The sequence below is a fragment of the Aquarana catesbeiana genome, linkage group LG02 (genome assembly GCF_042186555.1).
Source record: "Aquarana catesbeiana isolate 2022-GZ linkage group LG02, ASM4218655v1, whole genome shotgun sequence".
Classification (NCBI taxonomy): domain Eukaryota; kingdom Metazoa; phylum Chordata; class Amphibia; order Anura; family Ranidae; genus Aquarana; species Aquarana catesbeiana.
In genome coordinates this window covers 71,116,431-71,141,430 of record NC_133325.1, presented here as the reverse complement: position 1 = coordinate 71,141,430, position 25,000 = coordinate 71,116,431, and the positions used below count along the sequence as shown (strand labels likewise).

The following is a 25,000-nucleotide window of genomic DNA, read 5'->3' as shown; positions in this document are numbered from 1 at the left end:
TCAGTGTCGCCTTATTTGTGCCCCTCAGTGTCGCCTTATTTGTGCCCCTCAGTGTCGCCTTATCTGTGCCCATCAGTGTCGCCTTATCTGTGCCCATCAGTGTCGCCTTATCTGTACCAATCAGTGTCGCCTTATCTGTGCCCATCAGTGTCGCCTTATCTGTGCCCATCAGTGTCGCCTTATCTGTGCCCATCAGTGTCGCCTTATCTGTGCCCATCAGTGTCGCCTTATCTGTGCCCATCAGTGTCGCCTTATTTGTGCCCATCAGTGTCGCCTTTTCTGTGCCCATCAGTGTCGCCTTTTCTGTGCCCATCAGTGTCGCCTTATCTGTGCCCATCAGTGTCGCCTTATCTGTGCCCATCAGTGTCGCCTTATTTGTGCCCATCAGTGTCGCCTTATTTGTGCCCATCAGTGTCGCCTTATTTGTGCCCATCAGTGTCGCCTTATTTGTGCCCATCAGTGTCGCCTTATCTGTGCCCATCAGTGTCGCCTTATCTGTGCCCATCTGTGCAGCCCCATCAGCGAATATCAATGAAGGAGAAAAATTACCTGTTTGCCAAATTTTATAACAAACTATGAAACTTTTTTTTTTTTTTTTTTTTTTAATTTCTGTTTTTTTTTTTGTTTGTTTTGCAAAAAATAAAAACCCAAGTGGTGATTAAATACCACTAAAAGAAAGCTCCATTTGTGTGAAAAAAATGATAAAAATTTCATCCAAGTACATTGAGCATGACCGCGCAATTGTCATTCAAAGTGTAGCAGCGCTGAAAGCTCAAAATTGGTCTGGGCAAGGAGGGGGGTTTAAGTGCCCAGTAAGTGGTTAAAAAATAAAGCAACAGTAAAGTTAGCCCAATTTTTTTTCTATGAAAGATAATGTTGTGAAACATTTTCTTGTGAAAGATAATTTAATAAATTGATGCCCAACATGTCACGCTTCAAAATTGCGCCCGCTCGCGGATGGCGACAAACTTTGATCCTTAAAAATCTCCATGGGCGACGTTTAAAATTTTCCACAGGTTACCAGTTTTGAGTTACAGAGGAGGTCTAGTACTAGTATTATTGCACTCGCTGTAACGATCGCGTTGATACCTCACATGTGTGGTTTTCATATGCAGGCGCGACTTACGTATGCCTTCGCTGCGGGACGGGGCGCTTTAAAAAAAAAATTTTTCTTATTTATTTTTTATTTGTACACTGTCTTTTTTTTTTTTTAAAAAATTTGGGTCACTTTTATTCCTATTACAAGGAATGTAAACATCCCTTGTAATAGAAATCAGCATGACAGGACCTCTTAAAGCGGAGTTCCACACAAAAATGGAACTTCCGCTTTTTGGAACCCTCCCCCCCTCCGGTGTCACATTTGGCACCTTTCAGGGGGGAGGGGGGTGCAGATACCTGTCTAAGACAGGTATTTGCACCCACTTCCGGCATAGACTTCCATGGGAGTCTATGCCTCTTCCTGTCCCTCCGCGCTGTCTGCTGGGAAACACACAGCTCCCAGGAGAGATAGCGGGGACCACTTGGGACGCGCAGCGCGACTCGCGCATGTGCAGTAGGGAACCGGGAAGTGAAGCCGCAACGCTTCACTTCCTGATTCCCTCACCTAGGATGGCGGCGGCGGCAGCTGCCGAGAACCGAGCGGGTTCTCGGCGTCCCCCGCCAACATCGCTGGACCCTGGGACAGGTAAGTGGCCATGTATTAAAAGTCAGCAGCTGCAGAATTTGTAGCTGCTGGCTTTTAATATTTTTTTTTTTTTAGATGATGTAGGTGGACCCCCGCTTTAAATATGAGATCTGGGGGGTCAAAAAGACCTCAGATCTCATATTTACACTTAAAAGCAAAAAAATAAATAAAAATTAGTTTTTTTTTTCCAATAAAAAAAATTTCCCCTTTGAGAGCATTGGGCGGAATTGACGTTTGACGTCGCTTCCGTCATCCAGTGTTATGGAGCGGAGTGGGGGTCATCTTTCCCTCCCTCGACTCTGTGTCTCTGAGGGGAAAGGACCCCTATCATCTCTGCCACTACCGACGGCTCCGGTAAGTGTCAGAAACCACCAGGGATGGGCGGGGCACCTGTCCCACCGCCGATAAAAGTGATCTTGTGGCGAATCCCCCGCAGAGACCACTTTTATCTGTTGACGGACCGCCCGCTGTTTAAAAATATACCGCGGTTATGGCAGCTATCAAACAGCCACCATATAATGATGGCGGGCGGTCCATAAGTGGTTAAACTAGAACTAAAGGTCAACTTTTTTTATATATCATTTTCGATAGCATAAGGGAGGGTTCTAACCCCTGTCAGGTTTCTTTTTGCCATTTGTATCCCATTGGGGGGAGGGGATTTACATTCACTTCCTGTCCCAAAACCAAAACAGGAAGTGAGAGGAAATCCCTGCACAGTGAAGGGAATCCCTGGTTGTCACTGGAACTAGTGTCTTCAGTTACCCTTTATTGTCCCTTTCAGATAGGTGGTGTGTTCACTGCCCTTTGAAAGCAATCCGGAGGACCGCAACTGTGAGCCCAGCGTCTGGTCACGGTTACGGTTTGGCCCCATTGGTCTCATGGGGTGAGTGTGGCGGGTGGTGCCACCTGTCAAACTCTTTAGCCCGAGTTTAACCACTTCTGGTATGTCGCTGGGCCTTTGCTGGTTATCCCGGGATGATGCCTGCAGGTACCATATGTTTTTGTTTTGTTTTTTGTTTTTAGAGCCGGCGTTCTATCAGAATACCGCTACCCATCAGAAACGGCAACGGAAGTGACGTTCTGTGGCAGCCATCTTGGAACACCCCGCACTTGTCCACAGTAAGCCTACAGTCAGAAGGCGGCAAAGCAGACATCTTTTTACACCCACCGAAGACTTGCATCTCACACTTGTCGCCTGACAAGTCGCCCCTGTGTAAACCGGCACTAAAAGCATCGGCAAGCCTGCTGATCTCACAGGTTTGCTGATCTGACAGAACACCGCTGCTTTTAAAATTAAACATCAAAACAGTGTCACAGACTTCCAAATACTGTATTTCACTAAATAAGCGGGATTTACTGGTAAAAATAAGTGTGAAATGCAAGTCTTCGGGGGGTGTAAAAATATGTCCGCTTGCTGCCATCGGACTGCGGAAGAGTGCAGGGTGTACCAAGATGACCATGAGGGAACGTCACTTCGGTTGCATTTTCTGATGGGTAGTGGTTTCAGATAGAACACCGGTGTTCTTTCAGATTGGCGAACCCTTTAGATAATGTAACGGAATGGACGTTCTGTCAGCTGCGCATGCGTTCCACTGCTACCAGGTTTGCTAATCTGACAGAACACCTGCATCAGAAGAAGGCAGCGGACATCTTACTACACCCAGCTACCGCTTGAATTTCACAGTAATTTTAGCAATAAAGTGAGCGTATATAAATAAATATAGTATAATGACATCTGTGATGCCGTTTGCATGTTTAATCTTGAAAGGCTAAAGGTTTAGCACTGAGCAGGGAGCAAAAGAGTAAGTAAAACCCATCAGGATTTACTTCCTCTTTAAGGTTTGGTGGCTGTCACTTGGCAACTCGAAGTTTCAGCTCCCTCTATAAATTTTCTATAGGATTAAGGCCTGGAGACTGACTAGGCCACTCCATGACCTTGATGTGCTTCTTCTTGAGCCACTCCTTTGTTGCCTTGGCGGTATGTTTTAGGTCATCCATGACCCATCTTCGGTGTTCTGGCTGAGGGAAGAAGGTTCTCATGCAATGTTTTACAATACATGGCCCCGTCCATTGGTCTCTCAATGTGGCAAAGTCAGCCGGTATCTTTAGCGGAGAAACAGCCCCAAAGTATAATGTTTCCACCTCTGTGCCTGACTGTAGGGATGGTGTTCTTGGGGTCATAGTCAGCATTTTAATTCCTCCAAACAGGTGAGTCGAGTTAATACCAAAGAGTTCAATTTTGGTGTCATCTGACCACAGCACCTTCTCCCAATCCTTCTCTGAATCATTTAGATGTTCATTGGCAAACGTCAGACGGGCCTGTACATGGTCCTTCTTGAGGGGGAACGACCTTGCGGGTGCTGCAGGATTTCAATCCATGGCGGCATATTGTGTCACCAATGGCTTGTTTGGTGACTGTGGTCCCAACTGCTTTGATATCATTCACAAGCTCCTCCCGTGTAGTTCTGGGCTGATCCCTCACTTTTTTTCTCATGATCCTCCTTACCCCATGAGGCGAAATCTTGCATGGAGCTCAAGATCAGGGGGGCAATTGATGGTTATTTTGTATTTCTTCAATTTGCGAATAATCGCTCCAACAGTTGTCTCCTCACCAAGCTTCTTGCTGAAGGTCTTGTAGCCCATTCCAGCCTTGTGCAGGTCTACAGTCTTCTCCCTGACGTCCTTTGACAGCTCTTTGGTCTTGCCCATGATGGTGAGGTTTGAATAGAAGAAGGAGATTCTGTCTACAGGTGTCTTTTATACACATAAGGAGCTGTTGTTAGCAGCACCTTCTTGATGAATTGACAGGACTGATCTGTGTACCACATGAGCAAATACTATAGACCAGTGATGGTGAACCTTGGCACCCCAGATGTTTTTGAACTACATTTCCCATGATGCTCAACTACACTTCAGAGTGCATGAGCATCATGGGAAATGTAGTTCCAAAACATCTGGGGTGCCAAGGTTCGCCATCACTGCTATAGACAGTCTGTGGGAGCCAGCATTATTGTTGGGCGGTAGGGGGATCAAATACTTATTTTACTCACTGGACTTCAATTTATAACATTTGTATCATGTGTGGTTTTTTTTTCTGGATTTTGGTTGATATTCTGTCTCTATCATTTAAAATACACCTATGATAACAATTATAGATCCTTCATTTCTTTGTAGGTGGGCAAACTTACCAAATCTGCAGGGGGATCAAATAATTATTTCCCCCACTGTATTAACAGACCAAAAGAGGTCTTATATAATTACTGGCTTCTTGTAAGTTCATTGATCAGGTAATCAAAAGTGTTTGATGCATATATAATTATTAAAAGAAGCTGGCAACACCCTTTTTAAATATAACTTTCCAGAGCAAATGTTGTCTTGTTCAGCATCTTCTGCTTTATGTAGAACAGTGTGATCTCTATTTGGTGCAGAGAGAGAAGACACTAGATGAACAGAAGAAATGCTGAGTGGAGGATTACAAGAGAGGAACTGAGCTGTCCTTGTTACTTCTGGAACTGCATCACCAGGACGGTCACGGTCTCCGCAGCTGTGATGATGTCATGATCATGTGACCACACCCCACGGGGACAATCTTCTGAGCAGGCAAGCAAAGCAACACACACACACTACCAAGGTATTTTATATTTCCGTATCATACAGTATGTTGTGGATAGACCACCCGTTATGAGAGAAATATTCCTTGCTGAGCTCTCCTACTGAAAATACTGGTGGCCTGGCCTTCATGCTAACCCTCTGACTTCCATATGTAAGGCGACTAACCAAAAATAAGTTTACAATTACTTTCACACAGCCAGCGCCCGGGCGTTGTCGGTAAAGTGCCTCTATTTTTATTTTATTTTATTTTTATTTTAAGTTTTTAAAGAGCTTTTTGGGCCGCCAGCAGGGGGGTTTTAACCCCCGCTAGCGGCCGAAAAAGGGTTGGGCGCTTTGGCGGCGCTGCCCATTGATTTCAATGGGCAGGGGCGCTTTTAGGATCGGTGTATTCACCGCTCCTACATCGCTGCAAAGAAGCTGCTTGCAGGACTTTTTTTGACATCCTGCCAGCTAGGGCTGGGAGATTTTCTTTAAAAAAAAAAATAAAAAAATCTGCGATTTTCCTAAAAAAAAAAAAAAACTCGATTCACGATTTAAATCGAGTTTTTTTTTTTTTTTTTTTGTCGACACAGCGTCTGTCCCGAGGAGCTGCAGGCAGAAGTTTTTAGGGGAGGCCGTGGTTTCGGCCTAGTCCACGGCGTCTGGCCTCGCGGACTAGGCCAAAGCCTCGGCCTCGTCTAAAAACTCCTGCCTGCAGCTCCTCGGGACCGGCGCGGTGAAAAAAAAAAAAATCGAAAAAAAAACGATTTGCTTAAATTTTGAATCGATTTGACCTCTCAACTTGATTCAAGATTTAAATCGATTTTTTTTTCCCCAGCCCTACTGCCAGCGCAGCGCCCCAGTGTGAAAGCACTCAGGCTTTCACACTGGGATTGCAGCTGAGGCCTTTTTCAGGCACTTTACAGGTGCTATTTTTAGCGCTAAAGCGCCTGAAAAATGCCTCCAGTGTGAAAGGGGTCTAAAGAGTAACTTTTTTTATATAATGAGTTTTATTAAATCCTAATTCCTATCACTTTAAATAGTTTGTTTGGGCCAAGCTTATGAGAAAATTTAAAATCGCTTTTTTTTTTTTTTTTTTTTTTTGTGAATTCTCTTCCAGAGCTCTTCTAAGTTTTTTTTTTTTTTTTATGGTTATTTGGAGACGCAATTAGTGTTCACCTGCCCGCCACCTGCTGTTGAAATCTTGTGTTATACCATAACCATAAAATACAATGGCATTGTAAACACTAGCCTTCTGTTCTTTACAATGGGCTGAGGGAGGTGAGGGGGGCTTTAAAACTGCAGCAATACAGAAATCCCTTTTAAAGCATATTTCCACCTCTGCAGCCAATTGTTAGAAACTCCACTTTGTTTGTTATGTGTTCTCATTCACACAGCACTACAAATGATAACTGCAAAAAATATTTCTTACCTTTTCTACTCTTTAGGCAGCTTCTGTTCTTCTGACTAACTTAAAATATGCTTATTTATAGACAGATTGGATTGAAAGTGCATTAACATACAATGTACCACCCGAGCCTTGACAACTTTAACCACTTGTTGACCGCCTTTATAGCACTTTTACTGCTACAGGGCAGCAGCTGTCCGCATGATCACGTGTGTGTATATATACGTGATCCTACACTTCCGCTTGCAGAAAACGCGCGCTGCCGGCGGGCCACTTCTGCTGTGATAATTTACAGCAGGAACTAATCTGCAGGTCCCGGGGGCCCAATGTCCTCCAGCATCCGGCGATCATTAGGCTTACTCAGTTCTCTGTGTTCTACTATGTAAACAAGGCTTATCTCAATTCTGACATAGGGGAAGGGACGATCCTGTGTTCCTGCGAAGTAGGGAATAGAATCGATCTCTTCCCCTAGTGAAAACAGCACACTGTGTACACAAAAACACTGGCTAGGCGCACAGTTAACCCTAGATGTTCTACCCATTCCCAGCCAGTGTCATTAGGACAGTGCATATTTTTAGCACTGATCACTGTATTAGTGTCACTGGTTCCCACAAAGTTTCAAAAGTGTCAGTTAGTGTCTGATAGATAGATCGACTTGGGTACAATCAGCCTGCCCATTTATGGATCGAAATTTGACCAGTCCCTGCTGAACCAGCCAAATTTCAATCCATGTATGGTTGGCTTAACACTTTTGTTAGGAAAGACACTGGAGGAGATTTACTAAACTGGAGCACTCAGAATCTGGTGCAGCTGTATATGGCAGCCAATTGGCTTCTAATGTCAGCTTTGACAATAAAACCTGAAAGCTGATTGGTTTCTATGCAGAGCTGCACCATATTTTACACTCTCCAGTTTGGCTCGGTTCACACTAGGACGACTTGTCAGGCAACCTAGTCGCCTGACAAGTAGCGTCCCGTTCTGTACAATGTAACCGTTCTAATCGGAGCAACGCAAGAAAAAGGTTCCTGTACTTCTTTTGGGGCGACTTGAGGCGACTTGCATAGACTTCTATACAGAAGTCGTTTTGCAAGTCGCCGTGGCAGTCATGTGCAGGTCGCCTCGGTGAGGCGACCTGCAAGTCGTGCCGCCCCTGTGTGAACCGAGCCTTTTAGTTAATTTTTTTTCCCCCAGTGTGTACATCTAGTGGTATAACAAATCGTGAAGATCTGGCAGCACAGTACAGACAGGGTTAATTATGGTATACTTAACTCCCCAGCCCCCTCCTTATTACATACAAGAGGAAAGATAGGTAGGATTTTGGAGTTTTCAGAAAACAGCAATTAAAAAGGTAAGCAGCAGTTTTTAAATATTTTTTTAAACGTTCTTATGCGAATAGGAACATGTAACCAGATATAACATAGGTGTTATCCCAAATTGGCTACAAAGGTGGAAGTACACTTTGAAGCTTATATAATTTTTTTTTTTTTTTCTGGGAACCTGTTACCTCTATTAATAATAGGCCTATACTTAGGAACTGTGCAGAAACTCAAAGGTTTCTGGAATGATTTAGGTGCCATACCAACCTAGACTCATAACTGCACAAAAATAATGTGACTTTTTGAGAATCTCTGGATTTGGATAGTTCTAGGACTTTGTGATTACATTTTTTATCTCTTGCTTTCAGTAGACTGATATTGCAGATGTCTTGTCCAATCTTGTTTAATGTGGAAACAGACCCACTTGCATTTACATATCATTTCTCTTGTATTGTGCAATGTGCCCTGAAAGCATTATGCAGAATTCTGCCAGAAAAACTTGTGATTGGTGAATGACTTGGTGCTCTGTTCATGTCCCAAGGATCTGCTCCTGAATAGCTGGGTTTTTATAGGCCAGGTGCGGCCCTGCATTCAGAAGGCTCCGTTATTGTGATTTTTACCTTTCTGCGGTTTTAGGTCCCAAAATGCTTGCTGGAATGGAAGAGCTGCTCCTGTTGCCTGGAGAGGTGGTAAAAGATATGGGTAAGCAAAATACCTTTCTATTTATAAATCGGGGCATGACATATGTGATGTTAAATAAAGTGCAAAATAAGTCAGTCAAAAAATGCGCAGGAATAGTACCTAAAAAGGATATGCAAAAATATTGCTTGCTGACATAAAATAAAACCTTAATGCATAATATGGATCATAAACATATCAAGTGAAAAAAAATCCTTGAAGTCACAAGACGGGTGACGAAACAGGGCGGGGCTTGGTGACGTCATTGCGCACGAACAGGAAATCACTAGCTTCACAGAGCCAAGACACGGCAATATCCAAGTGACAAATAAGGGGCTCACACACCCTGATTGTTTCAAGTGTAATGTTTTTTAAACAATTCAGCACTGTGTCAATTTGTCTGATTTTTTTATGAGCACCTTATATATGAGGAATACTGCATAACGGAACGAGTGTCCCTGGAACAGGATCCCAGCTGCCAGCCATTGGAATATATACCCCTTAAAGGGGAAGGCTTACAGTGACCTGTGGAAGGTCTGTATGTGAGGTGAGCGCATAGTTTGGATGGTGAAGAGGCACTGGAGGTGATTTGTGATAAACGCCACATGCGCAGAGGAGTTTTTTTTTATTCAATGAACTTTTGGTCACGGCTGATTTATTTATATATTATATATACCATATTTATCAACGTATAACAGGCGCCGGCGTATAACTTGCACCCCTAATTTAAGGGGGAGGTTTAAGGAAAAAAACTTACATTTAAATGCCCATCAATGCAGCCTTGTCAGTGTCCATCTGCAGCCTTGCCCCAGTGTCTTTGCAGCATTGCCCAGCCTCATTGCAAGCTGATTATTTAAAATTGGCGCCGATCTCCGCTGACTGTGAGCGGAGAGGAACGAGCGCAGCCGACATATACAAAGCCGAGTGTACTCGGCTAAGCTCGGCTCCTCTCGCAGTCCCGCCCCTATGATGGACATAACACAGGTCCAATGGCGGGGCTGGGGGTGACTGTGAGCGGAGCCGAGTACACTCGGCTATGTGTATATCGGTGGCGCTCCGCTTCGCTCACAATCAGCAGAGATCGGCGTATAACATGCACGATTTTCCCCGGATTTTATGTATATAATTTTTTATTTATTTTGATCACATAGACTGATATTATTAGATTTTGCTTTTATATTTGATGTTTTTTATTCACTACTGTATTTTTTCACGTTTCTATGTTTATAATCCATATTATGCATTAAGGTTTTATTCCTTGTCAGCAGGCAATATTTTTGCATATCCGATTCCCTTTTAGGTACTATTCCTGCACATTTTTTGACTTCTAAGGTTATTTGCTTATTTTGCACTTTATTTAACATGGCATATTAGAGGGGTAGCGCTTTACCATTTACTATTTGAGTTTGTGGGAACACATCTACGTGTACAGCAGCAAACCCCAACTTTGAGTTGTTTTTTATGTATTTTTTGCACATAGTAGCGGAGGGGATCAGGCACTAAATTAGATAATATATAACGTATAAGTCCCCTTCCACGTGGTGGGGGGACCCTGCCAGGAGTCTGCCTACTCAGCAGGGAATCTGTCTGCTGATCCCTGCTGAACAAGCAGATGGCTGGTTCATGCTTATGCAGAGCAGACACAGCCCGCTCTCCTCTATAGGCGGTCAGATGTAAACAGACTGCCTGTCCATTTACACCCGACTGCCATCCGATCTGTTAGACGAATAAGGAACAGATCCCTATCCATCTGTTTTTATCGGATCAGTTCGGATGTCGGCGGGTGTAAACAAGCACATGTCCACTTACATCCGCTGCTCCATAGAGGATAATGGAGAGACCGATTGGTCTGCCTGTGTGAAAGGGACCGAAAGTGATTAATCCTAATGATGGGCAAATGGGCGCTTCCACTGTCACCTGTAAAGCCTGTATACATAGTAGTTACTTCTTTTGTAAAGCACCCAGCTAATTATAAAAACTAAACGCTGCTTTACAGAAACAAAATGACCCGCTATTATCGTCTCTCTATCAGTCCCATCACATTCTGTAGATAATTGGGAGGCAAGTGGTTGCTTATGTTGTGAAGACGTCATGCTTATGCTGGCTTTACCAGCTAGTTAGACACCTTGTTTCAGCAAGAATGAACAGTCTACAAAGTTGTAGAGCTGCACGATTCTGGCTAAGATGAGAATCACAATTCTTTTGCTTAGAAAAAATAAAGATCACGATTCTCACGGCGTAACATCATCTTTCACATTATACAAAAAAATTGGGCTAACTTTCCTTTATTTTTTTTTATTCATTAAAGTGTATTTTTGCTCAAAAAATTGCATTTGAAAGACCGATGAGCAAATACAATGTGACATAAAATACTGAAACAACCACCATTTTATTCTCTAAGGTCTCTGCTAAAAAATATATATATATATAATGTTTAGGGGTTCTAAGTAATTTTCTACCAAAAAATGACTTTAACTTGTAATCAACAAGTGTCAGAAAAAGGTTTAGTCTTTAAGTGGTTTAAACTTCCCTCATTTACAGACCAAAGTTCATTCCTTGGATCTAAGAACGAAATGTTACTTTGTTTATAATTATCTCCGATGTTGAGATAAACTTGGCAGGCTGCCTGGATTTTTTATTTTTTTGTTAGTTGTCAGAAGTGAGAAGAGAACTCTGCACTAGTTAGAATCAGGGAAATGCTGTTTTAAGTTCAGGAGGGGGGTAGATTTGCGATTTAGATTCTCTAACGATTAATCGTGCAGTTCTACAAAGTTGTGATTCTTGTTCTGCATACTTGTTGAAGATCAGTGACTCGTTGGATCATGAAGCCAGAATCAACGTGGTGGCTTACACCCAGTTTCTTTAATAGCAAGTCCACAATGGCAAACTATATACTAATGGGTGTGCTGAGACTGCTCGAGCATGCTGTGTTCAGATATATTTAAGACCGAATTCCCCAGAGATGAAATGTAACTAGAACTTACACTTCTACTATAAGAGGAATAGGATAGAATTTTAAAGAAGAATTCTAGGTATAGATATGTTCACATAGTTACATTAGACCAGCTTGGATAAGTGTAACTTTGCACATACCATATCTGTGGGATCCCTTTAAAACGGCTATTCTCAACCAGGGGTTCTATGGAATCCTAGGGTACCTCCAGAGGTTACTAGTGGTTCCTTGAACTGTGGCTGATCGATTCTTTCTGATGGTACCTGCATAATTCCAAGTCCAACTCCACTTGGCAAGAGCCAGCAGCATGATGCAATTATATATTTAGCTGTCTGTATGGGTGGCATTCTGATCAGCACTGTAAGGGACATTCTTTCCTCTGACCCCAATTGTTTACATTTTATCTGGGGTCCCCCAAGCCCTAAAAAGGGTAAAAAGGTCAAGGAAGTCTACTCTAAAATTGGAAAATCACTGTAGTAGGAATCACTACTCCAGTGATCTCCACTTGCCCTTGCTTCACTTCAGGGTCCTCTGCTGAGCAGCTAACCTGCTGCATTCTCAAAGCCAGAGGTCACCCGCTCAGCACAGGTGCTATTCAGAGATCACTTTGCATTTCTCAGTGAATGCAAAGTGTGCTCTGATTGGGCAAGGTATAAAAGGCAGGGCAGTGACGTCACGCTCTCTGCCTCATCCAATCAGAGGATGCTTTGCATTTACTGAGAAGTTGCAAAGCATTCTCTGAATGGCACCCATGCCCAACAGCCAACCTTTTGTGTTCCCATTGCAAGGGAGCAGCCACTTAGCACGAGACCCAGAATCTAGTGGTAATCATTTGTAGTAGGGATGCCTACTACAGTGATTTCCAGCTTCTAGAGTGATTCCACAGGTATGGTACTGTATATGCATAATTGCAAGCTGGACCAATGCAATCATTTAAACATATTCATACCTAGAATTCTTCTTTAAAAATACTTGTAGCATAATTATCAGAAGTTTGACTCTATAATATCTTCCCATACTCTCCTGTACAACTGAAGATTGACTGCAAGCAGGAGATCCTGCACTGTAGGGCAGTCAGATGCTGTTGTACAATACTTCCAAATGAATATTGTTTTTAGGCACTGAGGGATACAAGGATAGATGTATAAAGGGAATGTAGAGTCAATATTTTTGGATATACTCAAAATGTATCGAATAATCAGTGAACAGTTGTAAACGGCACACTCCACTCCCAGCGCTTATGAACCAAAATACCAAAAGGAAAATACTAGAAACTACTATAATCAAAACAAAATCGTAAACAAATATGCTGAATAAATCCAACATTAGCAGCGCTCAAATTTAAATGTAATTGAAATGGATAAATCCATCCATTTCAATATAATTGTGTAAAGTCCATCCATATAATCACATATATTGGATTAATAAAATCAAAGTTAAAAGTCCATCCATATTATCCATGTGTGGTATATATCCTAAACGATTAGCCGTCACCACACCTCCTCAGATCTCTCCCCTATGGTAATGAACTTACCAGATAATCAATAGGAATGCCCTGCGAGGCCACACCTGATGAGGGAGAAGTAGCTAGGCAAGTGGTATACAGGTAGTGGCAAAGAACAGAAACAACCTTTGACAGGCCAGAGGAAGATAATGACGTCGGGATCTCTGAACCAAGTCATCCCCCATTCATCGAGAGTGACACTTAGATGGAACGGCCGGATCGCTATTCCTTGAATCGATTTTAACACAGGCGCATTCCTATTGTTTATCCGGTGAGTTCATCACCATGGGGGAGAGATCTCAGGAGGTGTGGTGACGGCTAATCGTTTAGGATTTATACCGCACATGGATAATATGGATGGACTTTTAACTTTGATTTTATTAATCCAATATATGTGAATATATGGATGGACTTTACACAATTATATTGAAATAGATGGATTTATACATTTCAATTACATTTAGAGTGCTGCTAATGTTGGATTTATTTAGCATAATTGTTTATGATTTTTGGATATACATTTAAAAAAGCTTTGGAAATGCAGGGTAAAGAAACACTGAGGTTGATTTACTAAAGGCAAATATACTGTGCACTGCAAGTGCACTTGCTCCAGAACCAGTAAATTAGATAAATGTTCACTTTGCAAAGAATACTCAATCACATGCAAGGGGGGAAAAAAAAAAGCGTTTTTGTTTGCACATGATTGGATTATGGAAATCAGCAGAGCATCCCTCCTGAGTCTAGATATAGAGCAACTACAATTGCAGTGCACAGTATCTCAACCTTATTGTCCGTTGTCCTAAATGGGTTAAGTGACATCGTCTGTGTTAAGCCCCTGGCGCCGCCACCTCCCTGGGTGTCCTGCCGAAAAAGGTCCCCCAGCGGATAATGCCCCCCTGTACTGCGCAGGTGCAGCACTTGCGCAGTACGAACCACAACGGAGCCGCCTAAAATAGCCGAAGATAAACAGCTGTGAGTCAGCTGTGCACGGCTCCTGCGCAATGACAACGACATTGTGCCAGACGCTGCCGCACGCTCCCGATGCTCTTGCTACTCTGCAAGGGGCGGGTGTATTACTGTTATATCGTGTAAGGGGCAGATGGCTACACAAGAGGGAGAATTTAAAATTGATGGGCAGAGCTGGTAACTTAGGGGTGCTTTTAACAATAAACCACACGTCTTTGCGGGGCGTGTTTAAACAAATGAAGGGCGGGTTTTGCAATGTTGATCCCAACTTATCAGCTCTGCCCATCAATTAAAATTTCACCCTCTTGTGTAGCCATCCGCCCCTTACACGATATAATAATAATACACCTGCCTCTTGCAGAGTAGCACGAGCATCGGGAGCGTGTGGCAGCGTCGTCGTCATTGTGCAGGCGCCGTGTACAGCTGACTCACAGCTGTTCATCTTTGGCTATTTTCGGTGGCTCCGTTGTGATTCGTACTGCACAAGCGCTGCACCTGCGCAGTACAGAGGGGGCATTATCCACTGGGGGACCTTTCTCGGCAGAACACCGGCCCTCTAAGGTGTTTTAGATGCCGGGAGGCGGGGTTTATGATTGCGTGACTTCACATGATTGGAAAGCTCCTGACTGCAAGCAGTGATCGGGAGCTTTCCCTTGGCGGCCAGTAACTGTGGCGGGAGCATGCAGGGAGTGCACTCTCGATTCACCTTGTTTTGCAATATTGCGCGCAATAATTCGGTCGCTTGGCACCAAGACGCTGCATATTTGCGTGCTGTAAGTGCCTAGGGGTTAAGCCCCCAACCAACTAACATGCATCTGGCGATTCCCACCCTGCTCCTTCCTGTGTCTCAGCTCGTGCAAAACACCAAGTATTTCTGGATATGGGGAGCATCCTACCTCCCATGATTTCAAACTACAAAATGTTCATAAAAATATCAGCATATATATTTACAACATTAAGGTCCTTGCTACAATTGCTGGAATGCATATATGAATATTCAATAAAGTCTTATGCAGTAGAAAAAGAAATAGATGCAGAACCAAAGTGGTGAAGGGATAGAAACACTCCTCAGTCCCAGTCAGGGTTCATAGGTGCACTCCACACATTTCAAAATCCCATGTGTTATCACCATGTGTCGCCATCCCCAAAAACAAAATGCCTGCTTACCAGATTATCAGACCTATAGAAAAGGTCAGCTGCACCTGTGGCTGATTACCCTGCCAGGGCCTTTGCACTGCAGTAACTTTGGTACACAGTAGTCCTATGAGTGCTCCCTCTTGTCCTCTCACCTCCACTGTCCACGGATGTCCCACTCAAAAGAGAAGGAGGCTCCACATAGTGTAAGATCCAACGATATTTTATTCCAAAAAGTTTAACATTTTAAAAAGGAGAGAACATCTCTCTATCACATAAAATATACCGGCCTGTACAAAAAGCATTCACCCGCCCTTCTGGGACTTTGTATGTCGCGATGAAGTCAGCACATCGTCCGCCCGACTAGTTTCGTCACAGATTGACGTCGTCCTGGGGCACGGGGGATGTGCTGCGTCATCGCCTTAAATATACAAGCAAACAAACCAAGCCTCGTTTTGCGTTCCGAGGACTCAGTACAGAAACCAAGCCTCTTATTGACCATACAAGGCAAACCTCCCTATGAGGGTAAACTGGACACCTCTTGTGTTGTATCTTTAGCTCAACTCAGCCCCATTAACACATAACGCTATTAATGGGTGTATATATAACACTAGAAATAGGCTAAACTAGGAAAAAAGGTGCAAAAAAAAAGCACCAAAAATGCAGACAGCATCGGAAATCAATCCACAGATACTCCGATGCTGCCCTCTATAGGCCACCCCACTGTTTGCACCCATAGACTACTTTGTCATTTCCACGTACAGGAAGAATTTACGTGGGAAACCGTAAGTTTCAGGCGAAGAAACAGGCAGGAGGCACTCTGATGCTGACTCCGCATGAAGACCCACCTGACACCAAGTCAGATGGTGTACAAACACAGTAAAATATACTACTCAACAATTTAAAATTATTAAAAAAGCTCTCTTATTCACAAAAATTTACTCTGAAAGATAAAAAATGTGGAATAAGGTATAAATATAAAAAAAATATATATGTAAAAAAAAATAAAAATATATAATATTTCTCAGGCAATGGTCAACCATGTAGGTGCACTCCACACATCTGGGGTGCCAAGGTTCGCCATCACTGGTCTAGGCTAATGACCACACAAGAAACAGGAAGTGGGCTGTATAAGGTATTTAGTGGAAGAAAAAAAATGTTTTACTACCCAAAGTTAAAACTACAAGGGCAGAGGATTTAATAAATGGAAAGATGAAAAAATGACTGAAGGTCCACCTTACGTTCCTTTTGGGATTACTTGTTCTCATTATAAATTAAGAGACAGGTTTTTTTTGTTTTGTTTTTTTGGCACTATTTTTGAACTTTTACTTGGCTCTTTACCATTACTTGCACAGTTTTTTGCATTTGCACTTTATTTTTATAAGAAAAATAAATAAAATTGCGTTTGGAATATAGTGGAAATAACAATGAAGAAAATTGAAATAAATTCGAATAGTGTAAATAAAATAAAATTATATAAATATAAAAAATAAATATTGAAATAAAGATATATCTATAAAGCTGCGGCTATAGGTGGGGCACACCAATACAAATATAAACCAAAAAAAAGCGCTAAAAATGTTAAACAATAATGAAAGTAGAAATCCAATTAAAAGTCCAAAATGAATAGCATAGACTCCTCAATGTGATAATGTTGAAAGGTGATGATTCACTTGAGATACATCTGTGTGGTGAAATGCTTACCAGAACGTAAGACAAATTCAGACAGGTGGCTTAAACCCAGCCCGGGCCTTTAGAGAGCGATTCCAATATGACAAGGTCAGTCGCACTCGTGCAGCGAATCAGGTCCGCATAGGGTTATCCAAAAAAATGTATGGCACAAACATAGCGTGATACTGATATAATAATAAACAATAAAACAAAAAAGAAAGAGTGCAACCTCAAAAAAACTAAATCATGAATATCATAAGGATATCCTGTGTGCACAATATACACAGGAATGTGAGATTGGTGACATGCAACATGCAATGAGTAGTGCTATTGAATAAAATTATGAACCACCAGGTATATCTGCTTACCAAAAATCAGAGATGGGTGAGCATACAACTACCACCAAATTGCAGAAAATCGCACCAAGTGCACAAACATATGAAGCAGCTTACCAGATGGCAAACTAGTGTACGCACACTCAACACAGCTGAAGGCTTGATAACTCAGCGTGACACAAGATTAACTTATGTGAGCCTATAGGGGTTCCTGCTTACCAGAAGGTCAATTGGAAGAAAACCACAAGCAGGAATCCTGGCGGAATTGGGGTGATCCCGTCCTGGCAGACTCGTCACGGGCTAATGTTTGCTTCCGGGAAGGACAGACGAGGATAAGCCGACTCTGTAGATAGCTGCGTAGCAACGCTCTGACGCGTTTCTGTCATCACTTTCATCAGAGGGCGCAGTTCACACCCATGCGATCCGATTCCTGTCTGAATTGACAGTTCACACTGCGATATGCAAACCGATCTGGGGGTGTCATTAACTTGACCCCTGCAGCGGTTCGCATAGGGCAGTGTGAACTGCCTGCGAGTTGTATGCGAAGCGGGAACCCGTACTAGATTTGCACGGGTTCTCACATCGCAGCAGTGTAAACCGAGCCTGACACTAATTTTTAAAAAAAAGTACAGATACGCAGATATGCGGCACCACGGCAAAAAGCCCAGTCCAGTGAGGTCACATTTGTGTTATGTCAGTGTGAAGGGGTTAATCTGTGTGCCATCATTGGTGGTCTGAGTTTTATGTAGTTCAGTCAGTTTCTTATGAAATGATGTTGCTCATTATAAAATGAGTTTATATTGAACATTATGTTTGTATCACAGAGGTAATTCTGTGTTTTCTTTTGTAGCTAAAGATGTCACATACATCTGTCCATTTACTGGGGCCATCCGGGGGAGCTTCACAGTTACCAACTACAGACTGTACTTTAAAAGTTTGGAGCGGGTAAGACCATTTAGTGATTTCTCTTTGATTTGTTTTTTTTTGTATTTGTGAATAGATTCCTCATTCAGCTGATATATTTAAATTGTTTGTTACCCCTACATTTCATACCTGATATGTGTCTGTTGTACCATGTATGTCTGTTAAGAAGCATTTTGTTCTCTTTTGTATTTCTTCCTTTATGTGAAATACCTGGTGATCCTAGGAGGTCCCCCTGCTTTCCTTTTGCATACTGACCACACTAGGCATGAGAGCACATCCATCTCAGCGTGGTCAGTTTATTGGCTTCGCTGGGAGAACAGCCTGCATGTCCTCCACTTGTGCTGAAACACCTCCCTGCACAGCTCTTCACTGACTGGGAAGATCAGTGTATTGCTGTTTCTCGGCCTCCTGCTGACATCCCCCTGCAGTCTCCACCACCACCTCTCTGTGCAGCTGAGAACAGAGGTGATGTAAATAGAAAAAGAGAATTTATAATAAGAATATAATATAATATAATAATATACACAACTAAGGCTAAAACAACTAATCTGCATAATCGATTACGAAAATAGTTGTTAAATATTTTCATAATCGATTAGATGGCCTGCATACAGAATGCATTATTTGTTTACATATCAGAAAATACAGTTGAAGCACACATACAGCTCAGTACATCATCCATAATACATGTCAGTATACACAGTGCATCACATATACACCTCCGTACTGGGGCTGGGGAAAAAATTGATTTAAATCTTGAATCGAGTTGAGAGGTCAAATCGATTCAAAATTTAAGCAAATCGATTTTTTTTTTTCACCCCTATTCAGGGGGCCTAAAACGCCTCACCATCTCACCCCTTCTATGCGTACCACTATGCGGGCATGGAAGGTGGGTGAGGCGCTGAGGGCACCCCAGCCGAACTCCTGGTCTCCCCACACCCCCCTGTGGCTGAACCCTAACCTATCACAATTCAATACCATCCCGGATCCACAGGCCTGGGCCAAATACAAAATACTGACCCTTGAGCTCAGTCTCAGCTCTACTGGTCCCTGCTGGTTGCTGCCGGCCCCGAGTTGTCCCCCCTCCGCAGGAAATGGGTGGGGGAAAAATTTAATAAAAAAGATTTTGCAAAAAAAAAAAAAAATATAAAAAAAGTACGGAAACTTTTTGAAGACCCCATATATCTTCTATCTGTTATTCTCAGAGTGGATTAGATATTTTGTTCTCTAACCATATACAGTGAGGGAAAAAAGTATTTGATCCCCTGCTGATATTGTACATTTGCCCACTGACAAAGAAATGATCAGTCGATAATTTTAATGGTAGGTTTATTTTAATAGTGAGAGACAGAATAACAACAAAAATATCCAGAAAACCGCATTTCAAAAAAGTTATAAATTGATTTGCATTTTAATGAGTGCAATAACTATTTGATCCCCTATCAATCAGCAAGATTTCTGGCTCTACACTTATTGCTCTGGAAAAATACATCCCCCACTGGCGAGGCAGTAATGGTAAAAGGAACATCTCATGGGCCGAGACCAGTTGGATCTTGTTTTTGGGAAATGGATTTGTTCCTAATGACAATGTTAAAGCGTAACTATGTCGTTTTAAGTGTAAGTGCACTACTATTTTTTTTTTTTTTAAATAAAAATTGTGAGTTATACAGTATTGCGCTATGTGGAGCTTTATGTTTTACATATACCTCGCCCATTGAGCATGCCCTTCCATGATTGTTGGTCCACCATATCTGCATACTGATTGTTTGGAGCCATGTTTGATGTCATCCGAGCTAAAGCGACTGGATCCAAAGCCTAAACCAAGCGCATATTGATCTCCCTGAGTAAGGGGGATCGCTGGCTCTCTGCTAGGTTACCAGTTTAGAGTTGCACAGGAGATCTGATGCTAGAATTATTGCTCTCGCTCTGATTTCGACAGTACCTCACGTGTGGTGGAAGCACTGTTTACATATGTGTGCGGGAGTACCGTATGGGTTTGCATTTGCTCGTAAGCACGGTGGGACAGGTGTTGTAATATGTTCACCGATTTATGTGGGACATTGTTGTGTGTATGTACACATGCAGTCAATGTTGACCGAATGGTTGATTTGTCCAACTGAATTTTAACATAGCAAGGGAACAAGCTGAAGACTCTTTGATGTGTTAATCATATGCAAGTCTATTTGAACATTTCAAAGGGTATTTAGGTGGTATGTTAATCTAATCTAATTACATATATCTAAAGAGGACTTGTTGATGTTGATATGCGGGAGTGCAAATTGGGGCGGTTTATAACTGCAACTGTTCACGGCTGGGAGTTGTTGTCTGTTTGAAAGACTAAAGTCCTGAATTGAAAGGCCAATCAAATTGCTCAGCCATTCAATGCCTGGTGAATATAACACGGCATTCAGTCTATAGGTTTGTAAGTGAGGCTTGTATGTGTATGAGTGGGGCTTGTCTGTGCATGGCTGGGAACGCACAGGTCTAGGAGATGGGTTTCTGAATTATATTTCCTCTGTCGGATTTCTTTGTCATCTGTGGACTTTGGACTTTGTTCTGTGTTGGAAGTCAATAAAGTGCATCTCTCTGGAAGAATTGGGTTGCTGCGGAAGAGTACTTACTAATTAATTATCATACCCACTCTACATCATATCACCCAATATATATTTATATATCCGATCACTACACTGGTGCCGTGACCCGGATCACTACAACAGGGGCACTTTAATTCTTTTTAGTATTTATTTTATACTAAAAAAAAAATTTTACTTTTTTTTTTTTTTGATTAACTTTATTGCTATCACAAGGGATGAACAACATTCCTTGTGACGGCATGGGCCATGACAGGTCCCCTTAATGGAGAGATCTGGGGTCTATTAGACCCCAAATTTCTCCTCTAGCCTCCCATGCAGCCAATCAGACACTGGTGGGCAGGTAAACTAAAAGGCGGAACTGGAAATGACAAACTACTCGTTGCTCCCGTTTCACGGGCTTACAGAGAGATTGAGGAACAACCTCAGTTCCTCTCTGTGTAGTGCAGCAATCGCCACCAGACGCATATCGCCTGGGCTCCGCCTGAGACAGTATAGCATGGAAAAGGTGGTGGCAGCTGTAGGAGAGGGGTGGGAAACCTTTCTGCCACCCACTGAAGTGATCAAGTGGCTAATTAGCCACTCGGATCACTTCTGCCTTACTGGGAATCGGCTGAAAAGATCTGTACTGGGATGATACCTGTAGGTGCAGACATCATCCCGGTATAACTACTGAAACCTGAGGACATCCTACGGACAGCAAGTAGTTAAGAAAAATGTATTGAAACAGGAAAAAATACAGTTAGCATGCCTTACTTTGTCTTGAGGGAATTGTTTTATCACTCACACTTTTGGGCCTCATGAACACTGGGGAGATTGCCCAGCTTCTCTAAACTGGATCATAACTAAAACGTGCCTAAAGTCGCTTTTTGCAAACGCGTTTAAGTGCATCAAGGGGTATTATTTCATTCCATTGGCCAGAATATAATTTTTTTTCTGGCCATTGAAATGAATGAATGATCAAGCACTAAAAATACCTAGCAAGTGATGCGTGTTTTTTTTTTTTCTGCCGCTAAATGCCTATGTGTGCACACCAGTCACTGGGTATTTATGCAGCAGCTGGTGTGAATAAGTATTAACATGAAGGGGCTTGTAGAGGCAGAATAAAAGTCAAGTGCCCATAAAAGAGGCTTTTGACACCCAGTGTGCATGAGGCTCTATTCAGTTTTCACCTATTGACCTGCCAGTAACAGACTTCCTGTCCTGGGGTGACAACACTGACAGAGTCTGTGCTTCTGCAGAAGCAGCATTGTCACTCTAAAGCCTCGTACACACGATCGGATTTTCGGCAGGGAATTTTGTGATGACAGACTGTTTTCCTAAAATCCGACCGTTAGTACGCTCCATCAGACAATTGTCCAACTTTCCCCCAACAAATGTTGGATGGCAGGCTAGTAAATTTTTGGCGGACAACGGTCTGTTGTCAGATTTTCGTATCGTGTGTACACAAGTCCGTCACACAAAAGTCCAAAGTACAAATACGCATGCTCGGAATCAATGCTCACCAAACACGACATTAGCAGAAGGTGCCCAAAGGGTGGCTCTCGAGAGCTGAAATCCCTCGTAGTACGTCACTACGTTCATGTTTGTTGGCCGACAATTGTGTGCCGTTACTTTGCAAGACAAGTTCCTGACAAAAGTCTGATGCTCTGTTGGCCAACAATCCGATCGTGTGTACAAGGCTTAAGACACAGACTGCTGATTGTGGATTTGTGCTGGCAAGTGTGTTCAGCCATCTATACTTTAACCAGTGCAGCTCTTTGTACGATGTACATCCAAAGAGTGAACTTTTAATCACAAGCTGATGGCTGCAGTAGCAGCCATCAGCTTGTGTGTGTTTTGTTCAGCTGCCTCTCAGCTTTAAAGTGAAAATGATACAGCAGCTCCAAAGCTGCCGATCATTTTTACAGAGCCATCAGCGCCTTTCCCCCTCCCGCCAGCGGCCCACCCTTCTCCCGTGGTTCGTGGGCTCTTCTGCGCTTACCAGTGCCCGGGAACACAACTGCCGGCTAGGGGAGAGAGATTGCTGTGAGACCAAGGCACATGCATGCCTTGAGCTCACATGCAATCGATGAACCGAAAGTGATGTCACTTCCAGTTTCAGATGCACCCTTTCCTGGCCAGCACAACCAGGAGACACATCTAACCAAGCCAATCTGTGCTTGGTTAGATGGTGTGAAGGGCAGGGGAGATACTGGGGTCTATTAGACCCCCAATGTCTCCCTAAAGAGTACCTGTCACCTGCCCAATGCTATCACATAGGGGTTTATTAACTCCTTGTGATAGCAATCAAGTTAAAAAAAAATAATAATAAAATATATTAAAATAAAAAAAAAATGCTGAAACCTTATTTATAATCTGAATATAGGGAAGTTGCAGCTGTATTTCTGGGTGTGTTTACTCATTATTTATAATGCAGATCAGTGGTCTCCAAACTGCGGTCCGGGGGGCCGAATGCCGCCCTTTGCTTGCTTTTATGTGGCTTTTTGGGCATTGTTCCCCCCACTGTCAGCAACAGTGGGGCATAGTTCCTGACGCTGACAACAGGACACTATTCCTCCCACTGACACCAATGATGGGACACTATTCCTCCCACTGATACCAATGATGGGACACTATTCCTCCCACTGACACCAATGATGGGGCACTATTCCTCCCGCTGACACCAATGATGGGACACATTCCTCCCATTGACACCAATGATGGGACACTATTCCTCCCACTGATACCAATGATGGGACACTATTCCTCCCACTGACACCAATGATGGGACACTATTCCTCCCACTGATACCAATGATGGGACACTATTCCTCCCACTGACACCAATGATGGGGCACTATTCCTCCCGCTGACACCAATGATGGGACACTATTCCTCCCGCTGACACCAATGATGGGACACTATTCCTGCCACTGATACCAATGATGGGACACTATTCCTCCCGCTGACACCAATGATGGGACACTATTCCTCCCACTGACACCAATGATGGGACACTATTCCTCCCACTGATACCAATGATGGGGCACTATTCCTCCCGCTGACACCAATGATGGGGCACTTTTCCTCCCACTGACGCTATGAGGCACCGTTTACGTCCACTAACACATGACGTTTTCTACATCTGCTGGCCACAGTCCGGCCCCCCTAAAGTTTGAAGAACAGTAAACTGGCCCTTTGTTTAAAAAGTTTGGAGACCCCTGATGTAGATGGTAGTTGACTTCCTGAAGGATAATTCTTAATTGGGATTAAGCACCCATATGCCTAATGTATAACAGCATCATGTACTACAAAAAAAACAAAAGCATGTAAAATCTTTTATTCACTATAGTGTGTATGATATTGTATAACCTTTTATGTTGCTGTTCAGGGAGGATCAAAGAGAAATACTATTGAGTCCACTGGCAGGGCTTTCAGAGTCTATACAAGGGAGGGGTTCGCAAGTAAATAACATGCATAAAATACATTAAATGTACAGCTATGGCCAAAAGTTTTGAGAGTGACCCAAATATTAATTTTCACAAAGTCTGCTGCCTCAGTTTTTATGATGGCAATTTGCATATACTTCAGAATGTTACAAAGAGTGATCAGATATATTGCAATTAATTGCAAAGTCCCTCTTTGCCATGAAAATTAACCTAATTCCATAAAAAAAAAAAAACATTTCCACTGCACTTGTGAAGAAGGCTTCAGGGCGCCCCAGAAAGTCCAGCAAGCGCCAGGATTGTCTCCTACAGTTGATTTAGCTGTGGGATCAGGGCACCATCAGTGCAGAGCTTGCTCAAGAATGGCAGCAGGCAGGTGTGAGTACATCTACAAGCACAGTGAGAAGACTTTTGGAGGATGGCCTGGTGTCAAGAAGGGCAGCAAAGAAGCCACTTCTCTTCAGAAAAAAATATCTGGAACAGACTGATATTCTGCAAAAGGTACAGGGATTGAACTGTTGAGGACTGGAGTAAAGTCATTTTCTCTCATGAATCCCCTTTCCGATTGTTTAGCGCATCCGGAAAAAACCTTGTCCGGAGAAGAAAAGGTGAGCGCTACTATCAGTCCTGTGTCATGCCAACAGTAAAGCATCCTGAGACCATTCATGTGTGGGGTTGCTTCTCAGCCAAGGGAGTGGGCTCACTCACAATTTTGCCTAAGAACACATCCATGAATAAAGAATGGTACAAATCATACTCCGCGAGCAACTTTTCCCAACCATCCAAGAACAGTTTGGTGACGAACAATGCCTTTTCCA

At 42.9% G+C, this 25,000-nt stretch overlaps 1 protein-coding gene across 6 annotated transcripts in view; it reads left to right on the top strand.

Annotated features, from left to right (window-relative positions):
• LOC141126955 (phosphatidylinositol-3,5-bisphosphate 3-phosphatase MTMR2-like) overlaps positions 1–25,000 on the top strand; it is a 77,906-nt gene that overhangs the window by 1,796 nt on the left and 51,110 nt on the right. Inside the window, exons 2-5 of one of the 6 annotated variants that reach the window (XM_073613038.1) lie at positions 2,708–2,803; positions 5,113–5,315; positions 8,636–8,701; positions 18,091–18,185. In XM_073613038.1, the coding sequence (XP_073469139.1) occupies positions 8,644–8,701; positions 18,091–18,185 (153 nt within the window). In that variant the 5' untranslated portion in view covers positions 2,708–2,803; positions 5,113–5,315; positions 8,636–8,643. Of the gene's footprint in view, positions 1–2,707; positions 2,804–4,271; positions 4,398–5,091; positions 5,316–8,358; positions 8,702–18,090; positions 18,186–25,000 lie in introns of those variants that run through there. The other 5 variants (XM_073613037.1, XM_073613039.1, XM_073613040.1 and 2 more) reach the window with 5 other exon arrangements.